General features: G+C 43.0%; 1 protein-coding gene across 1 annotated transcript in view; it reads right to left on the minus strand.

Moving 5' to 3' along the window:
- LOC130404008 (MAM domain-containing glycosylphosphatidylinositol anchor protein 1) overlaps positions 1-14,081 on the minus strand; it is a 132,742-nt gene that overhangs the window by 12,378 nt on the left and 106,283 nt on the right. The window contains exons 11-15 of the mRNA XM_056608593.1: positions 9,151-9,331; positions 8,680-8,703; positions 7,040-7,192; positions 6,167-6,328; positions 1,511-1,641 (exon numbers count right to left, since the gene is read on the minus strand). Coding sequence (XP_056464568.1) covers positions 1,511-1,641; positions 6,167-6,328; positions 7,040-7,192; positions 8,680-8,703; positions 9,151-9,331 — 651 coding nt within the window. The remainder of the gene's footprint in view (positions 1-1,510; positions 1,642-6,166; positions 6,329-7,039; positions 7,193-8,679; positions 8,704-9,150; positions 9,332-14,081) is intronic.

A 14,081-nucleotide genomic window follows, 5' to 3' on the forward strand; every position in this document is an offset into this window, starting at 1 on the left:
AACATTTAACCATAACTCTCTTTAAATACGTTATCATGTACTGTACCGATTCGAAGAAAGTAATTGATCTATATTATAAAAACCTACAGTATATGTAAAACACATTTTAACCTAATAACAATACTATACATTTTCATGTCCAAACGCGTAAGGATCCCATAACCCCAGTTTGTTGTTGCTCAGTGAGTGTCAACACTCTACTACTCCTTTCCAATTCTAGCTTATAGAAACTATTATTTCACAAGACCAACATGACATTTCATTAACAGCACTGCAGGGGCTGATATTCTAATAAAACAAAGAGTTTGTAAACAAAGTTTGCTCAAGATATGAGAGGTGGTGGCATGTCCTAGTTGTGAAAAAAAGTACATATCTTTTCCATTAATTTGTTTCATGTTACATCTGTCGTTTGAAGACATTAGCAAAGGAACTTTTACGAATTGCCTTATTGCTAAGCAACAGCTAGCTAGCTTTAAGAGACAGAGTCGCTTTAAGTACAATCAAGGATCAAGAAAAGGGACATAACAATAACAAATAACATTAAAAAAAAAACAATAATAATTAATGTTTCTTCAATAGAGCAATGCATATTAGTTATAATACAGTATGTTTAATTATGCATTGTGGAATCTGTGTCCTCCATTAAGTATAGATTTTTCCCTTGCCACCTATCTCATTAAACGTGTATGTTCACAGATTCACACCATTACCCAATCTAAGCCTAGAAAGATATCACTATCCTTGGTGAGCCAAAGTACCGCAGAATGAACATTCACACTGTTAGAACGAAGAATCCCTCGTGGAATTCTTTACAACAATCAATACGACCGTATTGCATCTCAACAGACATCCAAATCCAGCCAGATTCCGATGGGCCCTTGTCCAACAAGAGCCTGCATAAATATGTGTTCAGGGCGGCAGGACTAAAGACATCTAAATAATGAAAGCCAGAGAGAAAAGGGGTTAACCGCACAGAAAAGAGGGAGGGATGTGTGCTTCCAGTAATGCAATATGCTCGTAAGGATAGATAAAACAATTAAAACAAAAAACATGGCAGACAGCATTTCAGAAGCAATCAGGAACACAGAACAACAGCTGCCACATCTCAGCTTCAGTGGACAATCGCTGGATTCCTGACTCTGCTCAAACTATCTGGGAGACATTTCAGAATACATCGTTGTTGTATCTGGACCCAACTGCAGTATCCCATGCCCATCCAGGAAACCAACCAATCAATGTGTTGTTTCATCCTCCCCGACAAAGCCTTTTCCCATGCCCACATTCAAATAAGACCCCCCCAGAACCCTCTACAACTTTGTGACCAACCAATGGCTCCCAGTTTCACAATACCAGTAGTCATAGAAGCGGTGTATTGCAGGCAATCATGCAGAAGAACAGAGAAGTTATTTTTTTGTATAAAATGTAAAGATGTTGCTATGGTTCCATGGTAAAGCAATAAGAACACATATAATAGATTCATGCATGGTTATGTCCCAGTAGAGGTTTCTACCTGGAAGGGTCCGCTGGGGCTGATGTCAAACAGGGCCTTCTTCCAGTCTGGTCCCTGGTGGCTAGACTTGGACCAGGCTACCGAGTCCACGTACGCTATGCTCCTCACTCTCAGCAGCACATTGAGGGTTCCTGTAGACACACACACACACACACACACACACACACACACACACACACACACACACACACACACACACACACACACACACACACACACACACACACACACACACACACACAAAACAAGGTTGGATTGTTAAGACATTCATAAACAATGAGAATAGTTGGATTAAAAAGACTGGTCTTGGGTATTCGAAAACATGTATTTTTAAATATAAATTCAGATAAATTACTTGAATCCGATCAATATTGAATGGTGCAGAAAGATTGATCACTATTTTCCTCTCTCTCTCTCTCTCTCTCTCTCTCTCTCTCTCTCTCTCTCTCTCTCTCTCTCTCTCTCTCTCTCTCTCTCTCTCTCTCTCTCTCTCTTTCTCTCTGAGGTGATAGTATCATTCATCATCTTAATGATCCGCAGCCAGCTCCTAATTGGAACATTACCAACCACCAGTCTCTTAAGCAAATAGTACCACCCAGTGTGTGTGTGTGTAATTGGGGTTGTATGTCTGTCTGTGTGTCTGTGTGTGTGTCTGTATGTGTGTGTGTGTGTGTGTGTCTGTGTGTGTGTGTTTCTGTGTGAGAGAGAAAGTGTGTGTTTGCATGTGTGTGTGTGTGTGTGTGTGTGTGTGTGTGTGTGTGTGTGTGTGTGTGTGTGTGTGTGTGTGTGTGTGTGTGTGTGTGTGTGTGTGTGTGTGAATATTGGTCGTATATGTTTTGTTTATGGACAGTTGTTTTACTGATCTGAGAGAGTAAACATTGTGACACAAGGGTGTGTGTGTGTGTGCGTGTGTGTGCGCGCGTGTGTGTGTGCGTGCATGTGGATGCATTTTATACCTGTCCTTGAACCTTGCTGAGTAATTTTTGGCAGGCAAGCTCTAATTAACTTCTTCCGTAAGGAGTGAGTCGAGGTGAATTCATGTGGGACGGCGTCTGTGAGTGAATGTGAGTGTGATAATAATATTTCCTATATAATAATAATGATATAGAGTCATTGTCGTTAAAATGGACAACACTTTGGATGCCGACCAGCACTGCAGCCATAAAGTCCCACTCTTATTCACACGGCACCGTTCTCCTCTTCTTTCCCTGTATTCCTTCCCTTCCTTTTAAAGCATATATTTAAACATCTTTTTCTCTTTATTCGTCTCTGGGCTGCCTGTTTTCTTAAGCACTTCTCTACATCCAGGCTCTTCTTTCCCCGTCACGTTTGGTCACTCTTGCTCCTTTTTTCCTGCGTCCTTCTACCTCTCTTTTCTCTCACTTCACCCGGTTCCTCCCTCTCACTTCCTCAACCTCTGGTTTGTAACACATTTTCTCTAACCCACATTTTCTCTCAGACGCTCTCTCTCGCTCCCCCTCTCCCCCTCTCTCTCGCCTAGAGCGACCTCATCCCCCCTTTACCTCTCACTCATCCCTAAGGTCTTTCGTCCTCTTTAATTGCCACCTCTTACTCGTTTCACGTCTTAGGCTCTCCACATGTCCAACTCCCACCCTCTACATCCTTCCCTCTCTTTATGTCCCCCTCCCTTCTCCCCCTCTTTCTCCCTCCATCTAGCTCCCTCTCCATTACTTCCCCCCTCCTTCTTCTCTTTCTATCCCTCACTCTCCCGCTCCCTTCCCTATACCTCTCTCTCCCTATATGTCTCTCTCTCCCTCCCTCCCTATACCTCTCTCTCCCTATATGTCTCTCTCTCCCTCCCTCCATATACCTCTCTCTCCCTATGTGTCCCTCTCTCCCTGGGTCCCAGCATTCTATCGAGGAAAAAAGGCGATGCTGATGAGGAGGCTATTGATTGAGCTGAGCTAATTCAGAGTGTGTCAGCGAGGGGGTGTCAGAGAAGGCTTTATGAGAGGCCAACTCCTACGGCAATCTTAAGTGGCGACAACAGCAGATACGCACGGATGCCACACACACACACACTCACATACAGACACACCCACATAGACACACACAGACACACACACAGGGAGGCACACAAATACCCCCCTCACACAAACACACACATACACACAGACACACACACGCATGGAGGTACAAAAACACAGACACACACAACGGTCGCACAGCACTGGATGTGTATGTACATGTGCGCATGCACATGTACATACACAAGTGTGTGTGTGTGTGGCACATTTCGATAAACAACAACGCTCACACACATACCATCACACAAGCACACACACAGACCTAACATCTGACAACATCTGAGTCCTGTCAGAAATTCTTCGTCATTCATTTTTCCTAAACCTTCTCCCTGTACAACCTCTTCATTCCCTCAATTTCAAAGCTCCAATCTAATTTATTAGAGTTAATCGGGCAATGTGTACTTTGGTCATTTTGGGCTTTCTTTTATGACTTGGCTAAACCAAAGAGCTAATCAAAGCAATCTGACCACAACAGACCACAGCAATGCATCCTTGAACCCCTGGTCAGGCTGCAACACCATGAAAGTAAATGAAACAGCTCTGGGAGTTGGTGTGCGTGTGTGAGTGTGTGTGTGTGTGTGTGTGTGTGTGTGTGTGTGTGTGTGTGTGTGTGTGTGTGTGTGTGTGTGTGTGTGTGTGTGTGTGTGTGTGTGTGTGTGTGTGTGTGTGTGCAGCTCTCCAACACGAGGCACAGCGTCTAGCAAACTCACACCATGTGTACTGGGAACATACTGAACACCAACATCTAATTTCACTCCTTTTTTAATACCCTTTCTTTTTCTAATAAGCTTCCCGGGCACTGTTTTTCTTTCCTTTTCATAAAGAGCGTAATGGAATAGTTTATTGTATAGTCCCTCATTGGGTTTCTATGCTTTACAACCATCTCAGCAGTGAGCAACATCAGGGCACAGACCAACTCCACTTCTAAATGCCAGTGCCTTGGGAGCAGGCAGGAGTATTAACCTAATATGTATGTCTTTCGGTGTGGGAGGAAACTGCAGCATTTTTATATGCATGCAATACGATAATAATATATGTGTTTACTGCGCATGTGCGGATGCATGAAAGATGATACAAAGCATTCAGAAAGTGAAAAACAAGAAGGATGGGTGGTAAACTCCCGGTTTGATGATCAATTCCTGATTCGGATGTCCTCGCTATATAATCCAATGGAAAATCATAAAATACTACAAACATATTTACTGAGAAATCGATGTCACATTGTATTGTGATGATTCTTGAGGTTTGTTTTTCATTCTCTCTCTCCCTCTCTCCCTCACCCTACGTTGTTCCCAGTCTCCATCTTCCACCCTCCATCTATCTCATGGTCTTTCTCTCTCTCTCTCTCTCTCTCTCTCTCTCTCTCTCTCTCTCTCTCTCTCTCTCTCTCTCTGGTTCTCATTCCACCACGCTTCACTAAGCCCTCTTTTTATTTCCTCTAATCCTTTCTTATCTTGTTCTCTATCAACCCTCCAGCTATTCTCCTATTAACCAAACAATTCCTCCAATCCTATCATCTGGCTACAAGCCACTGCATTGCAATGCAGGATTTCCGCCAAAACAACTGACCTTGTTATTGTGAATTGTGGAAGTGTGGAAAAGGTTTGTGACTTTACGCAAAAAAAGATTGAAATTATTATCATCTGACTTCAACATTTGACACGCTCCTGGCCAAATTAGAAGGGTTTCACATTGCCAGACAATTGGTCGCTGGTTTAGTATTCAGAAGGTAAAAAAGGACGATTTATCAACCGAAACCAACAAATCTCCCACTTTACCCCTGACAACACCCGTGGTGTTCTCTCTCTCTCAACCCCTCACTTCCTCTCCTCCATCTCGGTGGCTTTCTTCCAATCAGTCTCATCCTAGCCTCGTCCCTCACCTTCGTTAGGAAAGTGTGTGTGTGTGTGTGTGTGTGTGTGTGTGTGTGTGTGTGTGTGTGTGTGTGTGTGTGTGTGTGTGTGTGTGTGTGTGTGTCACTGCCAAGGTAAGGCACTTAGAGCTACGACAGATGGGAGCCGAGTGGTACAACAGCGAGGGCAAATTGAGGGAATACTTGTGAAGGAGGCTGGGCGGGGGATGCTAACAGATAGTCTTGATTGTATCCACGCCACGAGCTCGGTGATGGATGATTGGTCGTCACGTCCGGAGTCGCCTCCCTGAGAAGGCGCTAAAGGATCTGGCGGCACGCCGGAGCCGCTCCACGGCCGTCCAGATGACGTCGCCTGGATTCTAAAGGATTCCAAGTGGAACGGGAGGGATTTGGGCGAGGAGGGTGACCAGAGAGCCGCCATGGGGTTACGGAGAAGGAGCAGAAAGTGGTCATTAAATTTGACTCTTTGGTTTAGTAAGTAGACGAGAGTGACCCTGGGAACGGGTGGACAGACTACTTTCTTTTCTTACACATCCATACACACGCAGCAAAATAAACCAGAGACACTTGTACGGATACTGCCACCGCGGTAACCTCGGTATCTGCATGTGTCTGTGCTCGTAGATCATCCTGTTGTTGATCGATGGAGTGTAGGTCATCAGAAAATAATGTACGACCCCTTGAAAATGAACAGGTAAAAGTTGTTTCTACGTGTGTGTGTGGGTGTGTCCTCACCAATGTGTTTGCCCTTCATGTGGTAATAGAAGGACACACAGTAGGGGACCCTTCCAGAGCCCTTGGGCCCCTTCACCGACGTCACGTTAAACAGAGGGGACAGGAGCCGCGCCTTGTCTCCGGGGGCCCGGGGCCGCGATGCTTCGATGTACATGTAGTAACCTGTAGCAGCAGTAGAAACAAAGCCGTGCTTAAAGGGGACCTATAATGCTTTTTCGACTTTTATGACCTATAAACGTTGTTCTAATGATTGATAGTCATGTTTAACCATACTAAAGTGTCAAATAATGACGTACATGCATTTAGACTATTCCCTGCTGACAGTCTGGGGTGGTTGTGCAGAGCGCTAAACACTCGGGACAACGTTTGCGATTCACTTGTTCACATTTCCGGGAAATCATCTACGTAGATGGACTCCTGCCGCGCCCCCATATGCCTGGTCAAATCTGCCCGCGCGCGCGCTTCAAGGAAGGTTACCAATCACACCGGAGTTGGGTTGGCAGGAGGGGGGCGAGGGGGGCGGAGAAGGACGAAACCGAGCGTTAACGGAGAAGGCTGAAAGCGCCCAGATGAGAGGAAGAGTTTCCCGAAAATCTACATAGTTTTTTGTGTATGGTTAAACATGACTATCAATCATTATAACACCGTTTATTGGTCATAAAAGTCGAAAAGCATAATAGGTCCCCTTTAAATATACATACTGGATGTGGACACACCCATGATGCATCACTCTGCTACATATCCTCTTTACCCTGATCTCAAAAATGATCGACATTTCTACTTCGACCTCGAACTTCAAAATTTAAACGGATGCTTCAACTCCTCTCTTTTCCAAGGCATCATGGAAAATAGAAGCAGAAATGTCGTCCTTACCCTCTTTGGTTCCACTGCGGTCCGTCTCTGGGCCAGTGTTGGGCGATCGCTTAGGATTCTGGGTCAGGCGGTTTTGTCTCGTCCAATCAAACATGTCTGTCCTGTCCTGAGAGAATCCACATATCCGTTCATCCTCAAAGCCGCACACGTGGTCTGAGGTGTGGGTTGGGTCAGGGTCCAGGAGAAACAGAAGATACGATCAGATATCAGAAGACACTGGAGTGAATCAAAGTCAAAATGTAAACGGAATCAAATGGTGCGGCAGAGCAATTCAAAGTGTTTCATCTTGATCCAGCAGTCCTACAATGTTATAGCATAACTTATACATGGAGATGGCACAAAGCCTGGGCCCGTAACTGAAAACTCTGAAAGAACTGAAAAAGGTGTGGAGTTAATCCTTGTTCCCTGTTACATTAGGGAGCTATCCTACTGAGGAAAACGTGTTCACGTGATGCAGCTTTCAGTGAGGGATTTTAGCTGTGTATTTCTACGATTACCTGATGTTGGTTAGAAAACTTAACAGACATTTTATTGGAGATTTATACTTCAAACTTTCTACCAAGTTCGAGTGTTGCCACTTGCGACTTTACAGATTACCCACTCCAGCCAGCAAGATGATTAGTTAAGAAACAGATATGAAGCAAACGCCTAATTTACCCTGATTCCATCTCGTTTGCTTTCAGACTTACGGTATTAATCTTAAATTCATTTATTTTTGAAACTACAAAGAAACAACCTTATCTAGTATCAATGCAATGGGAATATTGGGACTTATTGCCATTGCATTGATACTAGATATAAATATTGCTATTGATATTCAGATGACCACGGTTCAAAAGAATATAATAATTCATTGATGTACAAATCGATTCACACTGGAAACGAGAAATCCCATAATTATGTTTGGCAGTCCTACATGTTGTGAAGGACAACATAATGAATTACAACCCAACGCGGTAACAACACCGTACAACGATCCAGATTCCCCAACACGCTCCCGGGACGGGCTGTTTGTCACAGACGCATATGGCCAGAGCGCCAGTGGGAGTGTTGCTTGTTGCATGTGCGCATGCCTGTGTTTGTGTACATGTGCGTACATCACAGGAGGAAATCAATTGCTATTCGCAGCCAGCGTCGACGCGCACGCTCCTTTCAATTTACTCTGTTGTTCTTCGAGTCGCTTCCAATCTGCTGCGGTTTTAATTGCTACTGCCTGGCAGAGAAGGCCTGGCCGTCCTGCCAGAGAATCACACGTCCTTCATTGGAGCAGATAGACGCGCTGAGGCTGACCACAGGTAGAGGGAAGGGTACGGATCCAGGGAATTACGACAGCTCATTTAAGGAAATGGAAGACTGAGGCGAGGACCGGCGTGGCAAGATGTTCAAAGTCAGAGAGGACAGCTGGGTGGAGTGAAGCTCGGCTTGTAAGGTATAAAAAGTTGTTTTTCTCGATCAGGGAAGCTTTTACTAAAAGTCGTGCTCTAAAAATGATCTGTGTCACTTCAGGGAAGACATAATGGGTTTCTCAAGTGTGCCCCTGCTCTGAGTTGTATCGTTATGAGGACGTTAGACAAAAACACATAGATCCAGTGAGGACAAATACACTTAGATATCAATGATAAACAGTAACAAACGCATACCTGATGATCTTGGGTATGTGTAGGCTGTAACAAAGGTGAGATAAGTATTGATTAGTTAGAGTTTGAGTCATCATGAATAAGAGTTTATGTAATCTGTTACAATATTAACGTTATGAGATGTCTGACCGCCTCAAAGTAAGTCTGTATACCTGCCTGTACATCGACCCACCAGTCTGTCTTTATGTCCACCTGGCGCTTTGTCCGTTGATAACTCTCACTGTATGTCCGTCAGTCGGTCTACCTGCAAGTCCGTCTGGCTTTCCGTCTTACTGTCAGCCTGCCTATCTCTCTATCTGTACGTCCAGACCTCTGTGGACTGACTGACAGACTGTATGTCACTCGGTCTACCTGCAAGTCTGTCCAGCTGTCTGTGTCATCCTGTCAGTCTGCCTATCCATCTATCCGTAGGTCCACCCACCTTTGCACCTGTCCCCATCTATATAATCTCCATGGTGTGAGAGAGAGGCTTACGTTCAGAGTACTGTATGGTGCGGCTGACGTAGTCTCCAATGCTGTAGGTCGTGATGGGGGCCAGGCGGACCTCGTAGGAGAGGGGGATCCGCAGGTCGGCGATGGCGTAGGACTGCAGGACCCCCTTCACGGGCTCGACGCCCTTCAGGTCGATCTGCTTGGAGAGCAGGTTCTGCTTGTTCTGGAGACACATGGACATGCGATGCAGAGCACGCACACACACACACACACACACACACACACACACACACACACACACACACACACACACACACACACACACACACACACACACACACACACACACACACACACAGACATAAACATATGTATTACATGCAAAGTCACTATGACAGTCACTAAATAGTAGGGGTGTGTCGAGATCTCGTGCCACGAGATCTCGCAAGATTAAACTCGACGATATTACCCGTAGCGTTAAAAATCGGTCTTGCGAGATTTGTGATTTATCCAAACTTCTATTTGTCGCCTGTGGGGGCAGTAATGCGCCTTTGCTACATCTAGCCTGCCAGAACCTAAAGAAGGAGAAGGAAAAGAAGAGGAGGAGAAGGAGGGGAAGCAGGGGAAGCATCGAAAGCAGCCATAAGCTGTGTTCGAAATTGTTCCCTATCACGGATATAGTGTACTATATAGGGTGCTCGCCATTTTGTAGAGGTGTTCGAATTCTCAGTGGTTAATTTCATGCACTATATAGTGCACTTAAAATAGCCAAAATTTGAGTGTACGATGTAGCCTACATGTTACTTCCGTATACCACAATGCAATGCGGTCGTGTTTTTCCAGAGGAGAAGAAGAGGCTGAATAACCGCGAAAACGAATACATTTAATCAAAGTACATTTTGGGTACTTTGATTTGGTTTTGCACATAATATTGTTTGCACTTCAAAAAAAGAGAATTATTTAATTTAATTTATTTTAATTTAGTTTTAGTTTCAATTTCATGCATGTACAGAGTTATAATAAAACATTTCAAAATGCATGCGCGACTTGGTTAAATAAAAGTCTGTTGGTCCAGTCATATTTTTTTTCATTGTAGTTTTCTTAAAATCTCGTCTCGTCTCGTTCTCGTAAACCCAATATCGTGTCTCGTCTCGTCTCGTGAGCTGAGTGTATCGTCACACCCCTACTAAATAGGCTGAAAATGTGTGCCTTTAAAACATAAAATAAACTGAAAACCAACCATGAGGACTGTGTCTGGCTATGTCAAAACCTTTGTACATATTTCTTCTTTTATAGTCAGCATATCGGCTGAAAACCGTTGTTTTTTACAAAACACTGAGAAACAAGAGATGGCAACTGAAACACTAATGCACATGTCGAACACTGACAAAGGAGGCATCAAAAGGAGGGATTTGGATCAGTTGTACATCTTTCTTCATTTCCTGCCTTGGATTTGTGATACTTTATTTTGGACTTTGTTGAAGGGGTCTCGCTTCAATGTCCCCATGTTTTTTGGTTGGTGTTTCAACCCCGGGTAGTTATCTGACTGATACAGGCACAGTAACAGCAGAATTGTTGTCAGTTTGTTCAGATCCTGTGAGCTCATATACTGTTGGAAACTGCTTCAACATCGCTAGAAACTGCCCTGTTAACATTTAGCATTTTTGCATTTTATGGACCAGGATAGCATTACACAAATCAAGGTGCCTTGGTCAATCATCTTCATCAGTGATAATCGGGAGAAGAACCTAAATTATGTTAAATTGTTATTTGTCCTTATCTTACTAATAAGATGCTATTATATGATCTCATTGAATCACTGCAAGCATAGTATATCACCAAGTAGGCCTATATGATTGGTAACCTTTATTTTAAAGTAGCTTGATTACTAAGTATTTACCTGCTGAATGGTCAATTATAATATAATATTGGGTACATACCACTGGTAAACATGTAGGAAAATACAGAGAAACCACAGATGAGATCCCAATTATAATGGATTCATGGATTTACCAGAGGGATTAAGATTTATTTTTATAATCTGAAGGCACATCTTCTTTAATAATTTGTACGTTCTTGCAGATGTTTTTACAATTGCCTCATTATGTAAGCTGTAGGCTACTGTAAAGGATAAGCTTGTTGGTTTCCAGGCTCTTTCTATATCCCTTGTAACTGGTTATCGCCTTTTCCATGCAATAGCTTTAGCTTGCATTGACTTTAACACGCTCACGCCAGTCAGACACCACCGCCTCTTCGATGTTGATCTATGTCATCATACTCATATATACTATATTTTCTCATTTAATTTGCGGAGGATGGATGGAAGGACTGTTGTTGGCTTTTCCCCAAAGAGACGGCCGTCCGAATGCCTGAATATAATCAATCCAGAGTCCACAAATCAGAATCAGTGATGCCAGAAATAGCAGAATACTTGAATCAAATACACCGTTGAAATCTCAATGAGTAGACCTAGACTTGTACTCGTTTGCAGGCTATTTTTTTGGTATGAAAGAAGGTCTGCGATAGTGTCCCACAATATACACATATCGTAAGTTTAATCGTCAGTTTAATCTTTACTATATACAATCTATGTGCGTTGCACATAACCTTGCTCGGCACCTGCTTTTTAAAATTGTAGAGGTAGCAGGATTAATTTCTAAACAGTGATTGTTATCCATTGGAAACATTTTGATAGGTGAGACGTCTCCGGGTTAATTGCGTTTAAATTGGGCTTTTGTTTAAGGCAGTGTAGCCCTACTTTGTAAGTTGCCTATTGTGTGGAAATGTTGAGAGGAATGCTAATTTGTAACGTCTTGATTAGTAATGTCGCAGAACATACCTGAATAAAGTTTGTGTTTGTGGATGGAAAACAAGATAATGATCCCTTATAACCTAGTTAAAAGGGATATGGTTAAACATAGTAATACCGTGGAGGGCTTTCATTTACAGTACCGTTTAAGGACTATGGAATTTTCTATTACAAGGGACTCTTTATTTCTAGATAGCAGTTGAACTTGGACTGGAACCAACATAAACCTTGGATAAATAAAATTGCAACATGAATCGGTAATTGGTAATAGAGGACGTGAATTGGCTGCCTACTGTCCTACAGGAAGTATGCATTTACATAGGGATGGAGTTATTACGAACCCACAACGGTCACAGTTGTAGAATGTTACCCTACAAAAAAGAAGCAAGCTTATTAAACATGATATTCAGTTGTTTGGCCACCAAAAATCGTGAGTTATCCGAGATAAAACACGGAGGCTACGACAACGCTGTCTTATCCAGTCTGATGTCACCAACGTGTTACTAAGGTAGCTCTCTCTCTCTCTCCCTCTCTCTCTCTCTCTCTCGCTTTTTCCACTGCTGGAACCACTTCCAATAAACCTATTGCGGTGGCGTTGGTGGTAGTAGTTATTCCACCCACGAAGGACGGCTCCATTAGCTGTGCATCCACTGGTTGGGATCCAGACTCGGTACAAAGGAGCTGGCAACGGGCTGAATGTAATGCATTAGGTCAGCCGCTTCCCCACCGCTGTGTAATACACCCACAGCATGCCATTATCAGGTAATGCACTTAACTCTCAGTCTCTGTGTGTGTATGTGTGTGTGTGTATGTGTGTGTGTGTGTGTGTGTGTGTGTGTGTGTGTGTGTGTGTGTGTGTGTGTGTGTGTGTGTGTGTGTGTGTGTGTGGGAAGATAGAGAGGATGAGAGATGGAGGAGGAGACATTGATAGAGGGAGATAGGGGGGGGGACAGAGAGATGGAGAGAGATGGAGATGGACAGAGAGTGGGGGAGAAGGAGAGAGAGGAGGAGAAAGAGCCTTCATTGTGTAAAGAGAAAAGCAATCTATTTCTGTTTTCACAGCGAACAGATGCATACCTTTCAAATTCACAAAACTTGTTAACTAATAGACAAATAAATGCATAAATGCAAACAAAAATAAACCCTGGCAACACACACACCCACATACACACACAAATACTGAAATATTATAACAAATACCAAGCATCCAAATAGATTTATAGAAACAAACCTAATAAACGACCTTCATACTCGATACATTTTCATAATCTACAAAATCTGCGAAATAAAGAATAAAATCTTGCAAAGCAAACTGGTAATAAACTATTGGCTGTATGAAATAGTGTCCGAAAATATTTGTAGACTTTTAATTAGATGTAAATGGCTCTATCTCCAGCACAATTAATGAAATCTACAATCAATTTATGTGACGATATGATTTTAACCAAAATCGACGACTTCACACATGCCTTCCATGTTGGTGCGTTTAATTGTGTCAATTTTAGCTGCCGTGGAGAGTGCAATGATCCTTTTAACACCCACTTAAGCCTACATTCAGCCATATAAACATTTACACTCTGCTTACGCAGGGTATGCATAGTAATTATGCAGAGTAAGGCTGAAGGAGGAGCGCTCATGTAGTATGCATGATTTGGTGCAGGCGGGAGGTGCTAGCACAATACAGCAATACAGCACCCTGTGCATCGGGAGAGGTTTAGGTGTTCCATATACTACTGAAAGACATGTATCTGCACATGGATGTACAAGCATGGAAACACAAACACATGCATGGCTGGACACACACTCACACATTTTCAATGCTTTCACATGGAGTGGATTTGTGTTAGTTAGTATACGTTTTTTTTTATAATATCTTGTGTTTCAGCTAGACTCTTATAGACAAAAAGAGAGAGAGCAAGATGGTGAGCAGACACAGGAAGGAATTGAGAGATACTTAGAAAACGAAAGTGATGTGAAGGGATGAGAATAAAGATGACTTGAAGTACTACTACTAATATGACTAAGGCTTGATTATTAGGGGTGGTTGATGCTGACACAGACACAGATAGGAAGAGAAAGGGAATGAGTAAAAGCCTCAAATTGAATTGTTGCGATAGATGATATCAAGGCAACCAACTACAAAGAGAAAGACAGATATTCTATT

This window comes from Gadus chalcogrammus, chromosome 14, assembly GCF_026213295.1.
Source record: "Gadus chalcogrammus isolate NIFS_2021 chromosome 14, NIFS_Gcha_1.0, whole genome shotgun sequence".
In the NCBI taxonomy this organism is placed as follows: Eukaryota; Metazoa; Chordata; class Actinopteri; order Gadiformes; family Gadidae; genus Gadus; species Gadus chalcogrammus.